General features: G+C 42.5%; 1 protein-coding gene across 1 annotated transcript in view; it reads left to right on the top strand.

Moving 5' to 3' along the window:
* The window catches only part of gpr158b (G protein-coupled receptor 158b), a 92,689-nt gene that overhangs the window by 58,685 nt on the left and 6,962 nt on the right, over window positions 1-27,042 (top strand). Inside the window, exon 8 of the mRNA XM_067454129.1 lies at window positions 11,402-11,540. Within this exon, the coding sequence (XP_067310230.1) occupies window positions 11,402-11,540 (139 nt within the window). The remainder of the gene's footprint in view (window positions 1-11,401; window positions 11,541-27,042) is intronic.

Raw genomic sequence — 27,042 nt, 5'->3', positions numbered from 1 at the left:
TAAGGTACATAAAACATTACCAAGAGCATTTTAAACAAGCAAAAGAATAGAATGGAGAAACAAAAACAAGTGAACAAAATGTATTTAAAAGGGATGAAAATGTAAAGAACAAAAAAAAAAATACAAAAATAAAGGCATTTAAAAGGAACAAATAAACAATATAAATATAACTATATAAAATAAACATAAGTTAAAATGAAAGGGTAAAAAAGGCATGAAAAATTAAATTAACACAACATATTTAAAAGTTGGCGATATAAAGAAATAAATACAGCGTATCTAAAAATGTAACATTATAAAATTAGAACCAGAATGTTAAAAAAAGGTTATATAATATACATAAATGTTCTAAGTAAACAATAAAAATAAGTGAAAAAAAAAAAAACTCCCAAAGAGCATTGTAAACATATATTATAAAATGAATGGGGGAAAAAAAAGTGAGCAAATTCTATTTAAAGGACGGCGATGTAAAGGAATAAAAGAAAAAAAATGCATATGATATATGTTCTAAGTACACAATATATATAAGTGGAAACATTTCCAAAGAGCATTGTAAAAATACATTATAATGATGCACTGATGATGTGACGTGTGGCGTGGGTCAGCCTCTAGTCTGGTTCGTAGCACTTGGCAGAGCGCAGATAACCGTGGTTCGGTTTGGTGGAGACCTCACCATCCACACTGGCCTTCCATCAACAGCATCATCTTCATCAGACATTTGCTCTATTGTTGCAGTCTCTCACAGGTCTCTTTCTGCGTTAGCTTGTGCAACCCTGGACCTGGTCTCCAGCAACTGCAAAACATGACAGTAATTTAACCACTAAAACACTGACTGTGTTAACATGTGCAACAATAATGCAACTATGTATTCTAAGAGTAAGGTCTTAATCGCAGGAAGGTGCTCACATGACATGAGCAGAACTCTTCACTCCAGTTTACATGCAATTTGCATTATTCACTAATGAGTATGGTTATGTCACACTCAGATTTGATCAAAGTATTGGGTTTAATGTATAAGTTTAATCACAATATTGACAAAATCATATCTCCTAAAGAGAAAATAAATGCTTAGCAAGTTTCTTAACTTACCCTTCACTTTCTTTGACGGTTCTTTGCCATGGTCTTCATAGTGTGTCTTTTTTGGGCCTTTTCAGGCTGAGCCACAGAATACTTCCTCCGTGGTGTCTCAATATGTCTTGCAACCTGCTAAATAAATCATGAATAATTGTAGAACCAATAAAAGTAAGCAAAACAAAGCACACATGGTAAATATTAATATAAAATTACTTTAAAAAAATAATACAATCTTTAAGATTACCTTTTACAAATTCAGGGTCAACATCTGTAAAAGTTGTCCTTAATTCTTCAAAGGGAAATGGTCAAAGCGAGGTTGTGTGATGACTATTCTGGGGGGAAAAGTTGCAGTTATAATTAATGAAATTCAGTTTTGGCATTTCAAATCCATATGACGTTAGTAGTAGGTTAACCTAACATTTACAGTAACTTGTTATACAATAAATAGTCTTACCCAGTTTGTGGATCGTATTTGTGTGGGCTGTTCTCTGAATTGGGTTTCACACAAAGGCACCTTACAGATTCCTGTAAAGTTTGGAATTAAAATGCGTTTAAACGGATTCACAATCTGCAAGAACCACAATATTTTCAAGTTTGAATAAGATGGCCATCAAAGTAACCGCTGGAGACAAAACACATAACGTTATTAGGCTAACGTTAATTGTAAGCCAACTTTGGTTTACAGGCACATTATATAACAATAACTGAACTTACCTCACGTTACGTGCCCTTTTAAATCTTTTCACAATGTTGTAAGGCTCTTCCTGTAAGTTAGTCCGTGCTGCTCATACTTTTGCTCGAGAGAATAAAGACGCTGGAGAGCCTCTTGGAGAAGATCGGCCCGTTCATGCTGTGCAGATATTAAAGTAGTAAGCTGACGAGATATAGCATTCTGGCCGGAGATCAGCTGCTTCATCAAGGCCTTCACAGTAACTGGGCTTGAGCTTGAGGCTGCTTGTCCTCCTTTGTTCAGTGGAGTAGAAAAACTAAGGTTCCTTTTACTCTCCATATTAAATCTGTCGAAAATGATCGATTCCAAATCTCAACCAAACACCACAAAAAAACAACAATCCGTTCTCTGTACTTCCGGAAACAATGCGGAGGTTTCAACTTTCGCGCGCATGAAACAATACACTACTATTGGGTGCGCCTCCGTCCCCACCTGTATTGTGAGTGGTTGATTTCAAACCTCAAACCGCCCCCTCTTTGGCGTGTTGTTTGCTTGCTAATCCCCACTCAAACCACGCCCTCGGTATGACGCGTCGCAGGTGTATCTTTAATTTGGTGCAAAAATATAATGCTGGACATAATTATCTATCAACATGGAAGGACAACCACCTGTTGATAATAATACGAGAACGAGAGCTCGGCGGTTTTGCGACCACTGCAACGAGAATGTTTCACATGCATATTTTTATCTTCACAAAAAAAAGTTTTTTTTTTCACAATGGAGCGATTACAGCTGAGACAAATCACAACACAGTGCTGGAAGAGAGTGCATGTGATGAACTTCATCCAGACGAAATGAGACCTGTGGACTGGGATGATATTGGTATTCATTTTGGTAAGTTACTGAACATTTTGTTTAATGTAAAACCAAATGACAAGTAAAATAAGATGGTGATCATCAGCATTTGTTTTATATATTTACAGATGTCGTGCAACATTACACTGATGTTCATTATCTGCTTTGGTTAGAGTTGACACACAATAGTGATTTGCTTGTTTTCAGAATGTAGTAAGTTTGTGTTTTTTTTCAGTATAGGCATAAATCTTGTTAATACATTGTAACTTTTATTTATTACAAATTTGGTCATAGCTGTATTTGCTGAACATTTAAATCATGATGGGCCATTCATAACAATAACTAAAGTTATTTGGATAAACTATTACGAATGGCCCATTAACATTTCTATGGCCCATCATGACCTGTACACATGCTGTATTGTAAAGTGCATGATATGTGATTCTAAGGCATTTTAGTAAACAGCTGCTAACTTTAAGATAATGCTAGACAAATGCATAGCTCCAGCCATTAATCAATTGGTGTTGTGATGTTTCACTGTTTAAACTAAATCTTTGTATTTAGCTTGTGTATGTAAATTTGTGTGTAGCTAAAATCGTTGTATTGTTCTTTAATTGTTACAGGGGACATTGAAGTCCAAGAGCAAGTTGATTTCTGCATATTTGAAGAAACCAAGCATTTACATGAGAACCAAGATTCGGCAGATCTGAAGGCAAGGCTCCTTACATTTAAATTGATGCACACAGACAGATGTGTATTGTTACACTTCTATTAATTTTTTCTAAAAAAAAAAAAAACTCTAACAAATGTCTTTTTTTTGAAGAAGAAGAAGAAGAAGAAGAAGAAGAACGCAATGAGCTGCTCAGGCTTTCCTTGGAGCTCAGTGAAACTTCTTCAGATGATGACAGTGACCATGAAGAGCAACATGTCTTTACAGATGGTCAGCACTGAACATTTGGATTTTAAAGATGACAAACCTGAAGAAGATAATGACAATAGAGACAGCTCTGCTTTATTACTTGTAAAGCTATTAGCAATAATGCTTTTAACCTGGCAAGCATTGTTCAACATTTCAGACAATGCCATCACTGCACTGCTGCTGTGCCTCAGACAAATGATGCCTCATTGGAAATATTCTCAGTGTTGATTGGTGTCTCCTCTGGGTTTGCCACTGTGGCCTTTGGCTTACTCACTTGGGGACACACAAACTATAACACTAAATTTATGATCTAAGTTATTCAACTAAATATACAAATAAAATGAATTAATTATGTCTTATTTAATTCTATAAACTATAATATTGATCTGCCAACATTGTTGACCCTACAGCCAACTAAAATTTTGTTGCAATACTGTCTCGTTTGACACTGGGAGGCTAATTTGAAACAATCGTCATTGTAAAAGCGCTATATAAATAAAGTTGATTGATTAATGCAATTTGCTGGTATGATTCCCAAGACTTTATATTAACTAAGAAAATATACCAGTACGACAACTTCACTGAATATGCTGTCTGTCCAAAAAGATAAGCTTCAACGGCAAGGAATATCTGTACCCCAAACTAACCTATTGTTACAAGAAAGTAACTCAGTCATTAGGGACCTTGGTAAAAAAGACCTGGGTTTTTTAAAAAGAGAGGCGTGGCGAGAAATACAAATTCTTGGACGAACCAGTCCTCGACCCAAATGCAGAGCTGCGTGCTGGAGTCATTAAGAGATTTCTTATAATCAGTGTTAAAAACTAACACGCGTACTATATGCCATGTTGTTGCAATGGTTTCGTGGTTACACCCTCATCCAGACAGATGTTTCTTTGGGAACCCTGTGGAGGTGTGGGGCACAGACTGATTGTGCAGCAGCGTTCCTACCTGTGGAACGTATTGCAGGGAGATGTGTACTAAGTACATGCATTGTGTAGTTAAGTCAGACAAAAGAAAAGGTATCAGCCATAATTCCCATTTGCACAATGTTTGAGATTTAGCCCCATGCGATTTCCAACGACCTTCTTTTTATTCCTTTAATTTTATTTTGAGCATATCTGGTTTTTTTTGTGTTTTTAAAGCCATGTTTTCATTATTTCACATTAATGTACATTCCTTTTTATTAAATGTTATTGTTATTAACTGCATTTTGTAAAGCTTCACAATAAATGTGTGTTATTCTAAAATGGTTGGTTAATTTTCCTTTATTTGTTCCATTTAATTCCTTAATTTAAATGCTCTGTTTTTGTGACTATATGTTCGGGGTGTTTATTTTAGTGTTTTTATAAAAACTTTGATTAAGAGTCATAATTCCAAATCCTGAAGTCCTCCCCTGCCACCCCTCCCTCTGAGAACAGCCAGCACCTCAGTGTCATTAACATATGAAAGGCCTTCTTCACACCTAACAGTCACCAGTCCTAGCACCCAGCAGTGTTTCAGCTGTATATTTCCGTGAAATTTCACGGATGCCTGTATATGTCCGCATATGTGAGGTTTCCGGGTGTATCTTGAAATATACTGTTCCGTGTTACTCTGATCCGCTTTTTCCCACATACGTCCGGTAAACCTCAAATTACACAGGAGTTTACCATGCCCGGATAATGCCGTATTCCAGGGTTTTCATGCAGTGAAAGAGTATTTGCGCTGGTGCAAACTTTCAGTAAATCTAGCCCTCAAACCACAATTAAAAATGTATGAATATCAATAAATGAGATGCAGATTTTAAAAACCAGTGCCATACATTTAAACAAATCATATAATAGCTTAATTTTTGTATTAGTATTATTTTTTTTTATAATATTATATGTGGATAGAACATAAATAATGAAGTAGATGATGTAGAAGTCTTTTTATTGGCGCCAACTACATAACTGCCTTTTTGCTACCAGTAGTCTTAGACAAGGAAAAATGAGGCAAGAATGGCAAACTCTAAGGGTTACGGATGCAATCCTGAAAGAAGAGATGTGGAATGTATAATCTGATCATTTGAGTGTGGCCAGACAGCATTTAAGGCATGAGGGTGTGAGACGTGGCCAGTCATGCAGAGACAGTTCTCTTTGACAGCTCGAGTACCTTCTGCTTACAGCGTGAAGCACAGGGAGAGGGAGAACTGGAAACTGCTCTCAAAACTCATTTTAGAAACACACTCTTTTCATGCACACCCACACAAAGACATTCTTGCTAGTATCATTAATGTGCAAGACTTGAATGGAGAAAGGGCAAAGATACAAGCTATATTTAATGTACTTTTTTGTCCTGTTAGGCTAAAATATTTTAAATTTTGGATGAACTATTCCTTCAGCACATTATAATAGTATTGATTGATGTGAACATAATCAGAATGACTATAAACAGACAACACAAACGTTCATTTTAATGGATTGTCCTAAAAAATTCACAAATTGGCTGCAACCGAATAAGCATAATTATAGTTGTACTCACTAAGTTATAATATTTAACTTAAACTAAAAGAATACAAACATTTTTGTTACTTGAAATAAAATTAAAATGAACTTTACTATAAAAAGTGTGGCAAGCATAAGTGGCTAGAAGTACAATTCAAGTCTGGAGGCTCGCTCTCTCTGTGTGGAGTTTGCATGTTCTTCCTTTGTTACTGTGGGCCTGGGCCAAAAACCTTTAGTATAGGTGAATTGGAGACATTTAATTGACCATATGTGTCAATGAAAGTGCAACTGTGTGTCTGTGTGTGAGCTCTGTTATTGATTGGACATGTGTCCATACTGCCTGTGGCCCTAGACGCTGGGATATCTGCAGAGGATAAAGCAATTCAAGGGATGGATGGATGGGTGTATGAAATAATATATATCTATATATATATTTTATTTTAGTGCTTTACATATAGAAGGGGGGAATCTCCTTAACCACCACCAGTGTGCAGCATCCACCTGAATGATGCAACAGCAGCCATATTGCTCCAGATCCCCCACCAAACACCAGCTTATTGGTGGAGAGGATACAGGGTGATAAAGCCAATCAGTATATGGGGATAATTTACTAAAATAAATAGCATATGCAAACTGGCTTCCTGAGAAGGGGAATGAGTTGCTGTATCTTGTGCTATGGGGAATGTGTGACCAGTGTAATGGTATGTGTAAACACAAGCCAATAATCATAGGCGTCACTAGGCTCTTTTTATGGGGGCTTTTAGGAGGGCTCCAAAATGTATGCCTCAGCCCCCCTTAAAAATGTGATTAACCTTTAAAACATACAAAACTGGCGGGGGGCTTCAGCTTCGTCCCGTCTTTTAGTCTGTGTTCTTCAATTCGCAGCGGCACCGAGCAGAGTGCACACCAGAAGTAGAGGTATGTGCGGAAATCTGAGCCTCATTGGTCTGTCACCGCTCGCCAATGTCAAAATATTTGATAAAATCAATCAAATCAAATTCGCGCTCAGTCTCAGCAGTTTCTGTTTACACAAATACAATACATTTGTACAAAATACAAAATACATTTTTTTCTGCCTGTATAGGGCATACGATTAGTAATAAATGTGTTTATATTGTGTATTAATTTAATAAACTTCAAACTTTAATAAACAGTAAATTAACATGTCTAAGAAAATTATTTATAAAAATATAATATCAATGAGTATGTTAATATGTAAACCATTTGTTTTCTCTATTCACTGACAAAACTCTAGTCTAAGTCTAAGCTCAGTGTTATGAAGGGAAAAGACAGGGCAAGATAAAAACTGAGAAAAAGAGAGATGTGGAGATAAGACAAATAATCTAATGCCCAGTGACATGGTTTTCAAGCTATTGTTATCTATTTTTTTGGCCTTCAGAACGTCTTAAAATGCACATATATAGATCATATAAAAAAAAATTTCTCTGGGGAGCATGCCCCCCAACCTATCTAACATTTGGGATCTCTGTGATTATAAACCTGCCTACATTATTGGGTACGATTAATGCATGTACAGTATGGCCATGCAGTAAGGTGTTAATATTTGCTTTATAATTATTAATAAACAGCCAATATCCTATGGGCATGCATTTTTGTAAGATACTAGTAAATAGCGCAATTTGGACCCTAAACTAAAGTGTTACCATTTTTTTTCCAAAGCTTGGGACATACTCTGCAAGAACAAAGAAATTTGTTTGTTTTCTCGAGGTGGCAAGAACAAGAACAAAGTTTGTTCTGGCCAGTACATTCCATACTTCACGAGAAAAGCAGGTGCTGATCATCTGCGTTTCTTCGCATTAACCATGCCCACTTTAAATGTCTGACCAATCACACAATAGTTCTCGGACACCTGCAAGAAAAAAGTTCTGCTCAGGCGATGTGTCGAGAACAAAGTACAAGAATTCCCAAATGATGTCATTTTGTTCTCGCAGCCTGGGAGCGAGAACTTTTTTTCTCTGTTCTTGCAGAGTTGAAGCCTTAAGCCCCCCCTAAAATGAAAATCCTAGAAACACCCCCTGTCAATAATCATTGACTGACAGCAGCCCATGACGCCACATGTGGAGTGCACATCAGAAGAAAAGGACGCCTGAGTTACGTCATCAACTTTTGTCTGAGGGAGACGCGCAGAGAGACGCATCTTATTTTTACCCTTTTCAGAGAACTGGGTTACATATGCCTAAAATGTTCCCTTTCAAAATGGAACTTCAACGCTGTGTTTGGCAATGATGCTATGGGAAAGCAATACCAACTACGGCATGCTGAGGGAATTCCTGCTTCCCTAGACTGTGGATATACACAAACATGGTAGGTAAAGCATAAATTGACTATGGATTACCAAGCTGGTGTCAGAAGCATACATCAACCACATGAGATTATGTAATGACAACCATGCGGTTGATGTAAGCTTCTAACACCGCCTTGGTAGTCCATAGAGTCAATTTATGCTTATACTCATATCGTTGCTGTACCCCCTAAGCCAACATACTAGGAAAGATCCCCAAGCTTCTATGCTCTACATCAGGGGTGGCCAATGTTGGTCCTAGAGAGCCACAGTCCTGCTGAGTTTTGCTCTAACCCTGATAAGCTCATCTGCCTGTCGCTTTCTAATAAGCCTTTCCAATAACCCTTCGGTGTTTTGATTTCACCCTGCAACTCAGTCTGGAAACCTGTACATTAATTTCTACTGCTTTTGTTACATTTTTGCAGGAACCAATCACAGACTGACTTATCCACCTGGTGCGCTATTGGCGAGTTTAACACGATGACAGATAGAGAAGCGATGGATCGATGCCTGTTGATCATACCTCTTGTGGTCTGATTGGCTGAAGGACTATCCAATTGCATACAGAGTCATTTGAATAATGTTAGTTGATCATGCCTTTTGTGCAGTAGAAAATACAGAGCGGACTCCCCAGACCAAGGTTCAATTTTAAATTGAGCTTGGTCTGGTGATAGCCAGACAAAGCTGTTATGTCTCCCTTGTGAGAAAGGCCTCGACCCTATATGGAACCAAGAGAAGAGCTCTAAGGGGAAAATATCAAGCATAGCCTCAGCTATGCCAGGTATATCTCACCAGTATTGACAAGTCTCTTAGGGAGCAGCCTACCACATGGGAGCTTCTGCTCCATTTTTACAACCATAGAGTGATTAGGGGAGAATAGCTTCTACCCTTACTTGAGTAAGGGCACTTTTCCAGGACTATAGTAAATAATAAGGAAGGATGCCATCAGCTGTTTACCTCTACTCCTCAGTTTGTAACACTTATCATCCCTATAGAAATACCCCACCAAATAGGAGCGTTTATCCCTTCTTCCAGACCTAAATTACAGTAGTTAAGGAGGGAGGTAAACTTGTGATTCTTGTGAATTGCCCATCATAGCTCCATTCACCTGGTTCACTTAACTCCAAGAGGTACTTAAGCAACCAAAGGGATCATGCATGGTGCTAAACACCTCAATAATTAGTGGCTCTCCTCATTATTGCCACTAATCCAAGGGAGAGCATACATTCTTACCCGTTACTCAGGAAATGGAAGCAAACGAGAACAGGACATAATGCAATTTGCCTAATAATTTTGCCCAATAATAAATGCAGCCAATACCCTGCCTTGAGTCAAGGCACTGTCCCTAAGACACGCTATAGCTAAAAAGGAAGGGTACCCTACAAGCTAAATTCCTCTACTTATTAGCATTGTGAATCCAGACCTATAGTAGAGCCCTCAAAGCACCCATACAAAGGGGAGCATACATTTCTACTTCAAAAACCATAGTTTTCCCTGTAGTTAGGGAGAGAGGTAAAAGAAGTAGAGAGAATCTATACTGCTCTACATAACTCTGTTCACCCGGCATCAACCCTCATGGACCCACAGAGAGGGATATATTTTCTGAAAGCTGCTGACAGCTCTGTAAACTTATTTACAGCAGCCACATTGGCAGACCAAAGAGTTCAGAGTGTGAGACCTGAGAACTGAGGATAAATATTTTCCCTTTTTCCTAAGCACAGATGCTCCTCTGTGGCAACTAGCAACCATAGAATGGCAGATCCACTGGATGTGTGTTTTTTGTGGCATTGATGGATAGATTTGTGGTTTACACCGCTTTTTTGGGACTGCCCCAGGAGATAGTACCACTCAATGGGCGGGCCTGGAGTTGCCGCAACATCTGTGTCCTAACCTTAGGGGGTGGGTGGGGATCTGGAGAGACACCATCTGGCAGTACTGCTGAGCGGAAATTGGACAGATTTCATGGTGTGCAGGGCCACACACCCACTGTTCCTATTCACCAAAGTTACCGGTTACCGGTTGAATTTATGTTGATGGATACAGTCAAATTTCACTTTATAGTTGTTCACATTAGACACGGTTTCACCCAGGAATATGTCACAATACAGAAGTCAAGTTAGAAATAACTTCCAATACATTTTAGTTTACTCAGCAGAATACGTTTAATGAGATGATGTGAAATCATAAACACGGTTAAAACGTGCCTATAAGATATTAACTTAATGACATATTGTAATATTTAGTTAGACTTGACTCTTTTTGTCCTTTTTGTGCAAGGACTTGACCCAGGCTCGATTGGTTAGACTCAACTCTTCTAAAAAGTTGGACTTGAACCCAACACTAGCGGTCACGCTGATGGCATTCCCCATAGTGTCAATACCAGATGCTGCAAAAGAAGAGTCTGAGTCTGATGAAAAAAATCTACAAAGAACCAGTGCCTCCAGAAGAGAGAGTATTATTTTTAAACAAAATGAGATGAAATGAGAACTTGCTGAGTCAGTAAGTTACGTCTGACAGTTTTATATTGATAGCTCATGCGTTTGACACCAATGGCTGCATCTGAAATCACATACTCACTGAGTAAGCACTTCTTTCAAATAAGTTCTTGTTTTGCAACTATTTAAAAAGTATGCTCTATATTGTATCAATGTAATCCGGACATACTGTACTACACCCGTTGTGTTGTCATTATCATTTGACCTACTTGTCACTTCACTACCATTTACAAATCCTCTCCTGTGGCCTCATGGGATAATAAAGTGTCACATGCACACTTTAGAATCTTGTCGGAAGTAATGGGTCACCTGGGTACTATTTGCCTACTGTTTTATGAATACTATGAATTTAGACACTACTATTTTCACAGTTTTTGCCTATTAAATAACAATTCATTCAAATACTAAAATATGTTTTAGGTTTTAAGTTCAAACGTTGCCTTCAAGATGTTCATGCACCATCTACTTGATACTTTGACTGATGCGGTAAAAGAGAGAGGGAGGGGAAAACAGCCTTTCAGGCTGTGTGAAATCACATCTTTTTAGCTGGCATTCCCAGACTTGACACACTAAATAATTAGTGACCGCACTGTGCTGTGTCTCCTTGTGTTCCTGTTCTAGCGGAGTTCCTGTTCCTGCTGTGGGGTGTGTATTTGTGCTATGCTGTAAGGACCGTGCCCTCTGCTTTCCATGAGCCTCGCTACTTGGCAATCGCCATTTATAATGAACTCCTCATCTCTGCAATATTTCACATCATTAGGTAAGCAATGTGTATTAATTATGAGTAGCAACAGCAGAAGCATGATTAAGATGACATGTTTTCTATGTTTATTCATGAGATGGGCTGCTTTATGAGCAGAATGCAACACCATACTTGAGGAATATCATGAGAGCTGAAATGTAAATTAAATACAAACTGATTTTTTTAAGGTTTATCATGTGCAGGAGTTATACTTGGCTTAGCAAGTCAGCCCTGGTCCCATTTTTTAATGGGCCCCAAATAACAAGTGCAACGAGGTGTTTATGCAGTGTATAAAGAAAACGTCATACTAAACACATTGATTCACAAAGGACATTAATATCTTATTAAATTCATAATCTCTTTAAAATAACAGACCATCAAGATCCAACACAAGAGAAGTATCAGTAATAGTCCAAAATTTTCTATTGAGCAAGTTACATAATTTTATGTCCATAAAATCCCATGATATGCACATGCATACCCTGCTTACCAAGATGCTACACCACTGTCTATCAGTCAGCCTCCAGTTTGTAAATTTGAACTGGAAACAATTGTTAGAAACAATGTGACAGGATGGGTCGTGTTATTATGTTACATTAGATGTAAAATTATAGTGTGAGTGAAATTCTAGTTTTTGAATGTACAGATAATTATGAATACAGCTAAAGAATACAACACATGTATGTCTTAAGACACGAAACAATAGGTTTCTGCGAGAAATGGAACAGTATTTATGGTATTTTTTTACCTCATATCAGACGATCCTCATTCGACCGATTGTCGCAGGCACTAATGAGGATTCTCTCTCTATAAACAGTATACAGAACAGTACAGGCCAAAAGTTTGGACACATTACTATTTGTAATGTTTTTGAAAGAAGTTTCTTCTGCTCATCAAGCCTGCATTTATTTTATCAAAAATACAGAAATAAAATTTAATATTGTGATATATTATAATTTAAAATAATTTGTTTTCAATTTATTATACTTTAAATGATTATTTATTTCTGTGATGCAACGCTGAGTATCATTACTCCAGTCTTTAGTGTCACATGATCCTTCAGAAATCATTCTAATATGATGATTAATTTTCAAAGTTGGAAACAGTTCTGCTGCTTAAAATTTTTCCATAACCAGTATAAAAAGAAAAAGAAAAAAAAAAAGAAAAAAAAATTGAAGCAAATGTTTAAAAAATAGAAATCTTTTGTAACAACAATATACACTAATGGTCAGTAATTTGGGGTCAGTCATTTTTTTCTTTCTTTTTTTGAAATAAATCAATAATTTTATTCTGCAAGGATGTGTTAAATTGAAAAAAATTATAGTAAAGGAGATTTATATTATTTGAAAATATATTGTTATTTTGAATAAATGTAGTTCTTTAGAACTTTTTATTCATCAAATATATTTGGCAGCAGAACTGTTTCCAACACTCATAATATATCAGAATATTAGAATGATTTCTGAAGGATCACGTGACACTGAAGACTGGAGTAACGATCCTGAAAATTCAGGTTTTCATCACAGAAATAAATGATAATTTAAAGTATAATAAATTGAAAACCAAATATTTTTTGCAGAGACAAAGATGTTAGTTAGCAGAGTTTATTGAGCACCAGAGAGTAAAACGGGGTGAAGTGCAGGTGAGCAGGTGAGAGGGATGTCTTCGTGAGGGAATGAGTTACGCTGAAGAGTTCGCTGGAGAGATCGCAGGAGAGAATCAAGGGAGAGTTCGCTGGACACACACACACACTGGACTAGAAACACAGGGAGACTTGACAAGAGACATTGGAGATCAATAGATCTTCGTAGGAGTTCTGAGGTAAAACAGAAAGCATTAGTACCTTCTCTAGACGAGACCGGACAGTGACTGAGATTGTGTGTTTTTTTGTGCTGGTGGTGATAGGCGTGATGATGAGTAGCAGGTGTGTGTGATCAGAACTCAGGAGAGGGTGTGCGCTGTGAGTGGGTGGCGTTGGACCCTGGTGTGTCTGTGACATCATCACAATTATAAAAGAAATTCTGTATTTTTGATCGAATAAATGGTTTGATAAGCAGAAGAAACTTCTTTAAAAAACATTACAAATAGTAATGTATACAAATATATTACAGGCCAAAAGTTTGGACACATTAATATTTGTAATGTTTTGAAAGAAGTTTCTTCTGCTCATCAATATATATATATATATATATATATATATATATATATATATATATATATATATATATATATATTTATATATATATATATATATATATATATATATATATGATCGTGCCGGGTTTCGACCTTCCTCGGACAGTTATAAAATTAAAAAAGTTAGAAAACACCCCAATGACATGCATTATACGAGCAACGGTTGGAGTTTAAAATCTTCCTTTGTGTTATACTAAAGAAACAAACACACCTACATCTTGGATGCCCTGGGGATAAGCAGATAAACATCATTTTTATTTTTATTTTAGGGTGAACCCTTTAATCTCTTTAAGTCTGGAATACACTACACAACTTTCAAAAACTGAACAGAACTAGACATTATACACTTGCTGATGCTGTAACTAGTTACAGATAAAGACTGGGCATCACAATAAATGACTGAGGATCAATGATTTTCTAGTCCTTTTGAGCACAACAAACACACACAGAAACATGTGCTTCGTTGCTAGGAGATGCATGAAAAATTAAAACAATATGTGCTCAAAATATCAAACATGTTTGAAATCCTCAGACTGGGTGGAATCTTAGATAACTCTGACAACTGTCAAAAATCTGCAGACTTCGGCAACTAGCTTAAAAACATCCAGACTGAAAACCAGGGCAGAAGTTGTGTAGAGTATTCCAGTCATTAGCTTATGTAGCGTTGACTAGTTAAGAGCAGCTCTTTTAACTGTTTAGAACAAGACATCCGGATAAAACACTTGTTTTTGATCAGGCATTGATGAAGCAAGAGGATAGAATAATACACAACAACACAGCAATCTAAAGCTAGAAACTTGCCAGAGAACTTTCAAACAAATAACCACTAGCTTAAAGATATGTTGTTCAATTAAACAAGTTAATCTGGAAAGTATAACTTTGTCTATTCCTTCCTTAGTTGTTTCAGTAAGGTGTTAAAATGATTCTCTACAGCATGTCATTGCATTCCCTCAAGAGTCTCTAAATGTCAGTTACTACACCCACAACAGAGATTTCCTTTTTTTGTTGTTGAGAAAGACAGTATAATACCCACATCTTATGAAACTCCAACCCACATCCACTTATATTTACCACAGCAGTCTTGAGAGAGCTTCTTAAAGAAATGTTCAGTGTATTCAAAACACAACACAAGGTCTATTGACGTTATTTGTGACAGAATGTGATGATTATTAGCTAACAGTCATTTAAACTCCTCTATGCGTTTAGTAGTTCACTTACAATAGAAGTAAACCAGGCCAACATACCAGAGGGTTTAAAAGCAGACATGTGAAGCTTGTATTTTTGTTAAAGCACTGATATTAATTATTCAGGAAAAATGTTCATTATTTGAGCTGTGAAGTTATCTAAAGCTGTCCTTTTTGAGGTTGGAATGCTTTTCTGGATGGGTGCACTTTTTGTTAAGTGCAGTTTATATGTAATTCCTATGAATAGAGTTCCATGTGAACAGTGTTTTATACCCTTGTGCCGGTGCTCAGTTGTATTGAATGTGCGTTTTTTACTGTACTTTTTCAAATCTTATAAGTATATTTAAAAAATCCTATACTAAAGTGTACTTAAAGAGAGAATACTTTGATGACTGTGATGACTTAAAACATTAAGTACACTTAAAAAGTTCCTTTTGTAATAATAAAAATCAAAAAGTACACTTTAAAGTACACTTATTTTAATGTGTGAACTAACATTTTAAAGTGTACATGAAATGCTTGAAATTCAAATACTAAGTAGGCTCTTTACATTTCAATTTCATTTTTACCAATGAATATATTTTAATGTTCTAAATTGCAACGTCATAACAAAAATATGTAATTAATTACAGATATATTTAAGTACATGGCATACATGTTTCAATTTAAATTGCATTAAAGCACATTTTAGATCACCATAAATGCTCATACTTAAAAGTAATTATGAAATTAAATATAAAAATGTACTGATTTCCTATTTAAGTGGATCAAAAAATACTTTTATGTTCAGCTTTATAACTATAATAACTGCTTTCATGTAATTGCAGTTAATATACAATAAAGTGTCCTAAAAACATTACAGTGAACGTCTCGGTTACGTATGTAACCCTCGTTCCCTGAGGAGGGAACGGAGACGTAACGTCAGTGACTGACGAATGGGGGTTTCGCTTAGAAGCCTGTCATCTCCGAGACTAGAAAGCGCCCAATGGCAGTGCCAATGCCATGGGCATGCGAGATTTGCATGCGTAACTCCGCCTACCCACGTGGGTATATAAGGAAGTAGCTGGCATCATCGCATTATGTTTTACCTGCTGAGGAGCCAAGTTGAACTCCGTTCCAGCGGTACAGCGGATGTGGCAACGGGACGTTACGTCTCCGTTCCCTCCTCAGGGAACGAGGGTTACATACGTAACCGAGACGTTCCCTTTCGTTCAGTCACTCCGACGTAACGTCAGTGACTGACGAATGGGGGTCCCAATGCAATAACGCCACTCGGCTGTCTTCCAGTGCCCTGCGCAAGCGTGAGAACCCTGATGCAAGCTAGGACGGTCAAAGGCCTCTACTTAACGCAGGAATACCAAGGTACACTGGGAGGCATATTCCAGGAGGAGATATGCGCCAAGATGCCTACCCGTAGGGAGGACTTAGGGATACACGTATGACCCCGGGGGGCTGCATACGGAAGATCACTGGGGTACCAGCCGAAGGTGGATTTTTAACCCCAGGAGGTGGCAAGGTAGCCAAGGGAATACACCCGCTCAGGGAGGCTTACGGTGGAAATACACATGTGGGGGTCGCCGGAGGGGAACCATGCACATGGGGCACCTGGCCGGACACGAGTGTCTGGGCTAAGGGCAGACTTACTGGCGTCGGCGTCGTCAGTGCTGGAGGAGCTCAGGGCTCTCGGGGAACTCACCTGAGAAGAATATCGCACGTATCCAGTCCGTGGAGTGGAATGGCGAGCAAGCGAAGACACCTGAGCCAATCCATTACCGGCCACTTGCAGAGGCGAGTACATAGTCGGATACAGGCTCCACTCGGAGGTTATAAAACCTGGCGAATGTGTTTGGTGTCGCCCAGCCTGCAGCTCTGCAGATGTCTGTCAGCGGAGCGCCATGTGCTAAAGCCCAAGAGGAGGCCACACTCCGGGTGGAATGGGCCCTGACCCCAAGGGGACATGGGCGTCCCTGCTGCTGGTAAGCCAAAACAATGGTGTCCACTATCCAGTGAGACAGCCTTTGCTTTGAGAGAGCCTTCCCTTTCAGCTTCCCACCATAACAGACAAAGAGCTGGTCTGAGGTCCTGAAACACTGCGTCCTGTCTACGTAAGCGCGAAGGGCGCGTACTGGACAGAGCAGTGCCAAGGCTGGGTCTGCCTCCTCCAAAGGCAGCGCTTGCAGGTTCACCACCTGGTCTCTGAACGGAGTGGTGGGAACCTTGGGCACATATCCAGGCCGGGGTCTCAGGATCACGTGAGAGTCGGCCGGCCCGAATTCCAGGCACGCTTCGTCAACCGAAAATGCCTGCAGGTCCCCTACCCTCTTGATGGAGGCCAGTGCGGTCAGGAGCGCTGTCTTCATAGACAAGAACTTAACATCTACTGACCGCAAAGGCTCAAAAGGGGCCCTCTGCAGAGCACTTAGAACTACTGAGAGGTCCCAAGAGGGTACGAGAGGAGCACGAGGAGGATGTAGTCTCCTCGCACCCCTCAGTAACCTGATGACCAGGTCGTGCTTACTTACCGTTTTCCCGTCCAGGAGGTCATGGTAGGCGGCGATAGCGGCCACATAAACCTTCAGGGTGGATGGAGACAGCCTTCGATCCAACCCTTCCTGGAGGAAAGAGAGCACAGACCCGATCGGGCATTTCCAGGGGTCTTCTTGGCGAGAAGAGCACCAATTGACGAAGAGGTTCCACTTCAACGCATAGGCCTGTCTCGTGGACTCGGCCCGAGCGGAAGTGATGGTAGCCACCACCGGAGGTGGTAGGGTACTCAAACCTGCCGTGTCCCGTCCAGGAGCCACACGTGGAGGTTCCAAAGATCGGGACGCGGGTGCCACAGGGTGCCCCGTCTCTGAGAGAGTAGGTCTTGTCTCAGAGGAATTGGCCAGGGAGGGGCTGTCGCAAGGAGCACTAGTTCTGGGAACCAGGTCCGGCCGTGCCAGTACGGGGCGACCAAAATGACTTGCTCCTTGTCCTCCCTGACCTTGCACAGAACACGTGCAAGAAGGCTCACTGGGGGAAACGCATACTTGCGTAGGCCCCGCGGCCAGCTGTGCGCCAGTGCATCCGTGCCGAGCGTGCCCTCGGTCAGGGAATAGTACAGGCTGCAGTGGGACGAGTCGTGGGAGGCAAACAGATCTACCTGTGCGTCCCCGAACTGATCCCAAATCAGCTGGACCGACTGGGGATGGAGTCTCCACTCCCCAGGGATTGGCTGAACCCGTGAGAGCTCGTCGGCTGCACGGTTCAGGATCCCCGGGATATGGACAGCACGAAGGGACCTCAGGCGCTTCTGACTCCATAAAACGAGATGGCGGGCGAGTTGGGACATGCGGCGGGAGCGTAGACCGCCCTGGTGGTTGATGTACGCTACTACGGCCGTGTTGTCCGATCTGACTAGTACGTGTTGACCCTTCAGCAACGCTCGGAAGCGGTGCAGGGCGAACCGTACTGCCAGCAACTCGAGGCAATTGATATGCAGGCGGCTCTGGCTCTCTGACCAAGAGCCGGCGGCTGCATGTCCATTGCACATGGCACCCCAACCCGTGGTGGACGCATCTGTTGACACAACAACATGCCGGGAAACTCGTTCTAAGGGCACTCCTGCCCGTAGAAAACTGAGGTTCGACCACTGGGTGAGTGTCTGTCTGCAGGCCTGAGTCACTGGGACCCGGAGCGTGCCAGACCGCCATGCCCATCTCGGGACTCGATCGCGAAGCCAGTGCTGAAGCGGTCTCATATGAAGCAATCCGAGCGGCGTTACCGCGGCTGCAGATGCCATATGCCCCAGGAGCCTCTGAAACAGTTTCAGTGGAACCGCACGCTTGCTCTCTATCTGCCTGAGGCAAGTCAGCAGCGACTGCGCGCGCAAGCCGGTAAGCTGCGCGCACATGGCGACCGAGTCGATCTCCATACCGAGAAAAGAGATCCTCTGCACGGGGCAGAGTTTGCTCTTCTCCCAGTTGACCCGAAGGCCCAAACGAGCTAAGTGGTGGAGAACCAGGTCTCTGTGTTCGCACACCCGGTCCCGAGAGTGGCCCAGTATGAGCCAGTCGTCGAGATAGTTCAGGATGCGAACCCCTTGTTGCCGGAGTGGCGCAAGGGCTGCCTCGACAATCTTCGTGAAGACGCGAGGGGACAGAGCTAGCCCGAATGGTAGTACAGCATACTGATATGCCCGCCCTTCGAACGCAAACCGTAGGAACGGTCTGTGTCGCGGAAGGATGGACACATGGAAGTACGCGTCCTTCAGGTCGATCGCTGCAAACCAATCGCATGGACGAACGCATTCGAAAAGGCGTTTCGCAGTCAACATCCTGAACGGAAGCCTGTAAAGGGATCGGTTCAGGACGCGAAGGTCCAGGATCGGTCGTAACCCACCGGATTTCTTCGGTACAATGAAGTAAGGGCTGTAGAAGCCGGACTTCATCTCGGCTGGAGGGACGAGCTCGACCGCACCCTTCGCCAGTAGGGTTGCGATCTCCGCACGCATGACTGGGGCATTGGACCCCACCACGGTGTACCGGACACCCCGGAAGCGGGGAGGAGCTCGCGCGAACTGAATCGCGTAGCCGAGCCGGATGGTCCGTGCGACCCAGCGGGACAGTCCCGGCAGCTGTAGCCACGCTCCCAGGGAGTGTACCAACGGGGTCATGCGGAGCACCGGCGTACCCTCGGTGGGGCAGCGAGGCAGCGTTACCGGCCCGGACTCGGGTGGCGTAGCGGCCCGGTGTCGGGGCGGCGGTAACAGCTGCGCCCTGACAGAGGAGACCAGGGAAGGACTCGCGTTCCACTGGGGTCTGCTCTGAGAGGGGGCTGGCGACAGAGAGGGACGAGAGCGGCGTGGCCCGGGGGCGGCGCACACTGCCGTCACCGGTCTCTGTGTGCTCAGAGATGGGTATGTCAGTTCTTTCTTTAACCACATTAGGGTGCTGCCACCCCGGGGGGCGGCAGCGGAACGAAAGATTCTCCCCCGGCCCTCCACCGGGGGAAGGAGCGGCCCTGCTGCCGTCTCCTGGCAAGAACTGCCCATCTCTGAGCTGTCCGCGTCAGGAGCGCCGCTTGGCCTGGCGTTTAGCGGGCCGCGGGGCTGGCGCGGACTGGGGCGGCTTCTTGCGGCGCGCTCCGCGGCGCGGCCCGGGTGAAGGCTGCTGCTGTGGCCGCGCGGGAGCGGGGGGGACCGCAGGAGGCCGCCCTCGGCGGCGAGGCAGCTGAGGCGACTGTGCCGGCGGCGCTTGGGGTGCAGCAGCGGGCCGCCGGGGCAGTATGTGCTTAATAGCCTCAGTCTGCTTCTGGGCGGCCGAGAACTGTTGGGCAAAGCTCTCGACCGCACCGCCGAATAGCCCAGCCTGGGATATGGGGGCGTCGAGGAAACGAGTCCGCTCGGCGTCCCGCATATCGGCCAGGTTGAGCCATAGATGTCTCTCCTGGACCACGCATGTGGACATCACCCGGCCCAGGGAGCGTGCGGTAACCTTCGTCGCCCGGAGAGCGAGGTCGGTCGCGGCACGCAGCTCATCTCTGAGCCCTGGGTCGGCTCCACCCTCGTGCATGTCGCACAGCAACTTGGCCTGGTAGGCCTGGAGGGTTGCCATGGCATGCAGAGAAGCGGCGGCCTGCCCCGCAGCTCTGTAGGTCTTCGACACCATTGAAGATGTGAATCTACAGGCCTTGGAGGGGTGCTTAGGGTCGCCACGCCAGGAGGAGGCGCTCTGGGGACACAGTTGCATCGCCACAGAACGCTCCACCGGGGGGACCCCAGTGTACCCTCTAGCCGCCGCCCCATCGAGGGCGGAGAAGGCGGAAGAGGTTGCCAAACGCTCGCGAGAAGACACGGGGGCCCTCCACGAGTGCGCAACCTCCTCATGCACCTCCGGGAAGAAAGGAATTGGGGGCACGGCAGGACGGCTGTCCTGTCGTGGCGCACCCAAAAACCAATCATCTAACCGTGAACGCTCCGGCCGGGGTGGAGGGTTCCACTCCAGACCGAGCGCCGCGGCAGCCCGGGCAAGCATGGCTGTCAACTCCGGGTCCGACTCGGACAATGCTGGCGCGCAGCACAGGCGGCAGCACAGCCGAATCCTCATCCTCGGAGGACTCTAGCCCACCTTGCGATGCGGTCACCGACATCTCATCCTCCTCTGGCGCGCCGAACGAAACCCGCGGACCGGCCGAGACCGAGGCCGCGGGCTCCATCACAACGCTCGCGGGTACCGGTGCAACAGAGGGGGGTGTGGGCCGAGGCGTGAGCGTCGGAGCTGTATTCCACACCATCACCCTCAGGTCACCCTGGCCACCAGCCGAAGAGACGCCCCGCGGACCGGAAGAGACAGAGGCCGCGGACACGTCAGATCGGGGGGTGACGGAGGGGACTCTCACTCCGGCGGCCGCACGGAGATCATTGAGTCTCGACCGCAACACGGAGATGGCCATGTTCCCGCAGTGAGAACATGACTCATCCACAAGCGCCGCCTGAGAATGCTGGAAGCCCAAGCATGCCAGACAGTGCGAGTGCCCATCAGAGGAGTGTAGAGACCGGCCACACCCAGAAGCACACGGGCGAGACATCCTGAAAAGGACGTGCCACGTGTGAGCTCTTTTGTGAGAGGATTAACCTCGCAGTCGATGCCGAAGCGCCCAGGGGACCACACACCAACTGGAAACCAATCGTCAGACCAGCAGGCAGGAAGTATGTGACCGCTGGAACGCGCCGAACACCAACACCGACTGGAAGATCCTGATCGTCTCGAAGAACTGACTTAACTCAGAAGGCTTGTAGGAGTGAAAGGTATGTAACCCTTGGCTCCGAAGCATAAAAACATAATGCGATGATGCCAGCTACTTCCTTATATACCCACGTGGGTAGGCGGAGTTACGCATGCAAATCTCGCATGCCCATGGCATTGGCACTGCCATTGGGCGCTTTCTAGTCTCGGAGATGACAGGCTTCTAAGCGAAACCCCCATTCGTCAGTCACTGACGTTACGTCGGAGTGACTGAACGAAAGGGAACCTTGATTACCCTTGAACTTTGCGACCTTTTGCCATATTTCAGGCTTCAAACATAAAGATATAAAACTGTAATTTTTTGTGAAGAATCAACAACAAGTGGGACACAATCATGAAAAAAAAAACGAACCGGATTGGTGCTTGCAACACGGAGTTATTACAGTTAATGTCCAGAGCCCCCACCCAGCTAAAACGGCAGCTTTGGGGGCATACATATAAAGGGTGTCTTTGTGCCTCTTAACAGACACAAAATGCAATTAAAATGTCTGTCCAACATAAACAGGTCCCTTACATGACAACAAGATGCGTTTAGCCACTTAGCCATTGTTTTAATTCACCTGTTTTAGGCGGCTAGCTGTGCCTCGTGCTCAAGTCCCGTGGGGACTCAGTGGTAGCCGGAAAAATAGTCCAGTCGAGAAGAGCATTGTGTTTATGAAGAGGCTCTGCTCATCGGCTCGTCGCTCCTCAGTATTGAACGTGTCTGAGAGAAACTGTTTTCGATTCTGTACTGCTGATCCTGAGGACCACTGCTCATTCAGTTACACGCGCATGCTCAGTATCAGCGGCTCGTGAGTTCATCAGATCTCTCAGCAAAGATTAGATCTCTCATGACTCAGTTCAGTGAACGGTTGGAGTTACAACATATAATTCAAGACATTAGTTTATTTCTATTCGGAGGGACTGTCACTCATGTCAGAAAGTGAGTAACTAAAGTAACTTGTGTGATCAGCGCTGATTTGAGACGCGAACCGTTTAGAACGATTCAGTCCGATTTGGTGAACTGGTTCACCCGGTTCAAAAGAACTGGATAAAAAGAACGATTCGTTCATGACCGGACATCACTAGAGTGATGATCCGATCTGGCTCACGAGTGAAGAAGAAATGGTCGCGTTTGTGCCTTTCCGAATTGTAAAAATTTGCAGCGAACACTTGACTAACTTATAAAGACGCAACACAGCCGGGCCGGTTGAAGAAAAATGCCATTCCATGATTAAAGACAGGTGCAACCACTGTGGAGGTAATGTAAACTTTATTTATCCTTCCATTTGGGCACACCCGGCTTGAGGAAAGATGTGTAGTAATTTAAAATAATCTTGCTTTACACACACAACGCTCTTCCTAACTGGCCTGCCTTTTTCCCAGCTACCGCTGAGTCCCCACGGGACTTCAGCGCGAGACACAGCTAGCTGTCTAAAACAGGTGAGTTTAAACAATGGCTAAGTGGCTAAACGCATCTTGTTGTCATGTAAGGGACCTGTTTATGTTGGACAGACATTTTAATTGCATTTTGTGTCTGTTAAGAGGCACAAAGACACCCTTTACGTGTATGCCCCCAAAGCTGCCCAGTTTTAGCTGAGGGGGGGGCTCTGGGCATTAACTGTAATAAATCCATGTTGCAAGCACCAATCCGGTTCGTTTTTTTTCTTCTGTAGACTGTACTCACAAAGATATAACGATCAAGATAAACGTAAAAATTTGCCGAAGTTGTCCTTTAAGTTAATACTTTGTAGCGCCACCTTTTGCTGTGATTACAGCTGTAAGTAGCTTGGGGTATGTCTCTATCAGTTTTGCACATCAAGAGACTGAAATTTTTGCCCATTCCTCCTTGCAGAACAGCTCGAGCTCAGTGAGGTTGGATGGAGAGCGTTTGTGAACAGCAGTTTTCAGTTCTTTCCACAGATTCTCGATTGGAGTCAGGTCTGGACTGTGACTTGGCCATTCTAACACCTGGATATGTTTATTTTTGAACCATTCCATTGTAGATTTTGCTTTATGTTTTGGATCATTGTCTTGTTGGAAGACAAATCTCCGTCCCAGTCTCAGGTCTTTTGCAGACTCCATCAGGTTTTCTTCCAGAATGGTCTTCCATCAATTTTAACCATCTTCCCTGTCTCTGCTGAAGAAAAGCAGGCCCAAACCATGATGCTGCCACCACCATGTTTGACAGTGGGGATGGTGTGTTCAGGGTGATGAGCTGTGTTGCTTTTACGCCAAACACAACGTTTTGGATTGTTGCGGAAAAGTTCAATTTTGGTTTCATCTGACCAGAGCACCTTCTTCCACATTTACATTTACATTTATGCATTTGGCAGACGCTTTTATCCAAAGCGACTTACATTGCATTCAAGGTACACAGTTTACATTATTATCAGTTCATGTAAAACCACATGTTTGGTGTGTCTCCCAGGTGGCTTGTGGCAAACTTTAAACGAAACTTTTTATGGATAACTTTAAGAAATGTCTTCTGGTTTAGAGGGACGGCCAGGTCTTGGTAGATTTGCAGTGGTCTGATACTCCTTCCATTTCAATATTATCGCTTGCACAGTGCTCCTTGGGATGTTAAAATCTTAGGAAATATTTTTGTATCCAAATCCGGCTTTAAACTTCTCCACAACAGTATCTTGGACCTGCCTGGTGTGTTCCTTGTTCTTCATGATGCTCTCTGCGCTTTAAACGGACCTCTGAGACTATCACAGTGCAGGTGGATTTATACGGAGACTTGATTAAACACAGGTGGATTCTATTTATCATCATTAGTCATTTAGGTCAACATTGGATCATTCAGAGATCCTCACTGAACTTCTGGAGAGAGTTTGCTGCACTGAAAGTTAAGGGGCCGAATAATTTTGCACGCCCAATTTTTCAGTTTTTTATGTGTTAAAAAAGTTTGAAATATCCAATAAATTTCATTCCACTCCATGATTGTGTCCTACTTGTTGTTGATTCTTCACAAAAAATTACTGTTTGAAGCCTGAAATGTGGCAAAAGTTTGCAAAGTTCAAGAGGCCCGAATACTTTTGCAAGGCACTGTACATTACAAAATATATATTTTTCCGTAATGAGTACTCGCCTCTTAAAAGTATGCAAAAGTGTACTATTTCCAGAAGGGATGCCACATCAGTTTCTTGCATTAGAATACTAAAGTTACCAGGTTTATGGTGGCTTTATGTACAGGTAGACACCATATCTCCAGCCGTTATTTAGTGTGACACTGTATTGCAAATTTAAAGGGATTTGTTTAACATGAATTGTTGGATTTGTGTGTAACCATGCCCCCTAAGAATGACGTAAAGTTGTCTGGGCCCCAATTAGAATGTAAAACTTGGGTCACATCAGCAGAACTTCTCACTAAACTTGTAAGAAGGTGAAGACAGCTGGCCTCAGCTAAACGACAAGCATCGTGAAGACGGCACTGATAAGCCACATGAGAGAAGGCTCATAAAATATGTCTGCTTCAGACAGCTCACGCATAAAACTGCTCTGCTTAAAATAAACCCACTTACCCTGTTCCTGTCTCACTCTCAGTCTGCCATCTTCAGCTTGTTTGCTCCTTAATTTTTACTCTCTTTGACTACAGAGATATTTTAGTTTATTTCTTAAATAAAGAATAATGTCAAACCATCAATCCAGCAAGTGGTAGGTTCAGAAATATTTCAAATGCTAAGCAGAATTCATGATAAATAGCCTTCCCTTGAGCTGTGGTTCTTAACTAGTAGATTATGACCCAAAAATAGGTCACATGCTGTGTTCAAGTGATGTCAGAATGAATGTATATGGGTTGAGTGCATATAAACACCTTTTATGACTCAGCTGGGGATCGAACTCGCATATCCGGTGTGTCCCCGTCTTTGCCTCTTTACTTCAGAAGAAAAAAATAAAAAAATAAATAATAGCAAAAGTCTTAGACTAAAAGACTTTAGGTGTGCTACACGGAAAATCCAACAACTCTCCCTGAGAGGCAATACAAAAAAGGGTAATCCAAACAGAAGCGATTTTATTAAACATCAAAGAAAGTATAGTCCAGAAACTTAAAACTTAAAAGTCCAGAAAGATACGTTCATAAATCTACAAAATGGTAACAAGAAAATATAATCAAAAAACAAAACAGAAGCCAGGAAAAAATCTCAAAGTCTAAAACGCCTAAGACATACTCTGAAAGAACAAATAAATGTATTTGTTTTCTTGAGATGGCTAGAATAAGAACATAGTTTGTTCTGGCCAGTACATTCCATACTTCACGAGAAAAGCAGGTGCGGAACATCTGCGTTTTACCGCATTAACTTCGCCCACTTAAAATTTCGGACTAATCACACAGTAGTTCTCGGACACACATAAGAAAAAGTTCTGCTCAGGCGATGTGTCGAGAACAAGCTACAAGAATTCCCAAACCAGGGCTGCGAGAACAAAATGACATAATTTTGTTCTCGCAGCACTGGGAGCGAGAACTTTTTTCTCTGTTCTTGTAGAGCTACTCTGGAAAGACGAGGCGATTCCCGTTTTGTCAGGACAATCTGTTATTTATGGATTAAAACTTACGTATGTATGTAGTAAGTATGTCTTATTATTTGTAGATGTGTTTTCTACTAACAGTTCAATTATACGTTTTATGTAGTTGTTATGATAGCTATGATGTAAACAATGGGTAAAGCTTTGCTTTTGCTAGCCTGCTAACTAACATTACAATATTGATTGTTTAGTGTAATGTAGCATAGTGTTTACTGTATGCTTCTGTAAGCTCTTGCTTTTGTCACCGGCCTCTTTTTATTATTATAAAATTATTATTTTGTGATCAATTACTTTTTGTGTTACCATAGATTTTCAACAAATATGATTAAATGGTGGATTATATTTTATCTAAGAAAATTACCAGGACAACATACCGATCTGAAACATACTGTAAAATCTCTGCTTGCAGACAATAAAAAAATATTCTAGTACACCCAAAAACAAAATCAAGACATCATAAAATACACAATGATTAACATGACATGCTGAATATTTAATAACATTTTTTGTAAATGCATACATGTTTTAACAGACTAATGCATAAAACAACAAACACTGAGCCAAATATGCTATTAAGTTTTTGAGTATGAGAAGTGCACACAAGAAGGATTTTAAGGACATTTATTTGTTTATATTTGTACAATAAACTTTTTTGGTAGAGCATTGGGCTTCCACTTTTCCCAATGCTCAAAACATTTGCCCTAGAAAGTAAACATGCAGAGTAAAAATAAACTGGTGATATTTATGATGGAGGTATCATAGTGACTAGCCGTTTTAACAGAATATTTTTCTCCACACTCTCATTCTTTGCCAATGTCTGGTTCTTGCAGATAAGCTCTGTTT

This window comes from Pseudorasbora parva, chromosome 9 (genome assembly GCF_024679245.1).
Source record: "Pseudorasbora parva isolate DD20220531a chromosome 9, ASM2467924v1, whole genome shotgun sequence".
In the NCBI taxonomy this organism is placed as follows: domain Eukaryota; kingdom Metazoa; phylum Chordata; class Actinopteri; order Cypriniformes; family Gobionidae; genus Pseudorasbora; species Pseudorasbora parva.
This window is presented reverse-complemented; position numbering and strand designations above follow the sequence as displayed.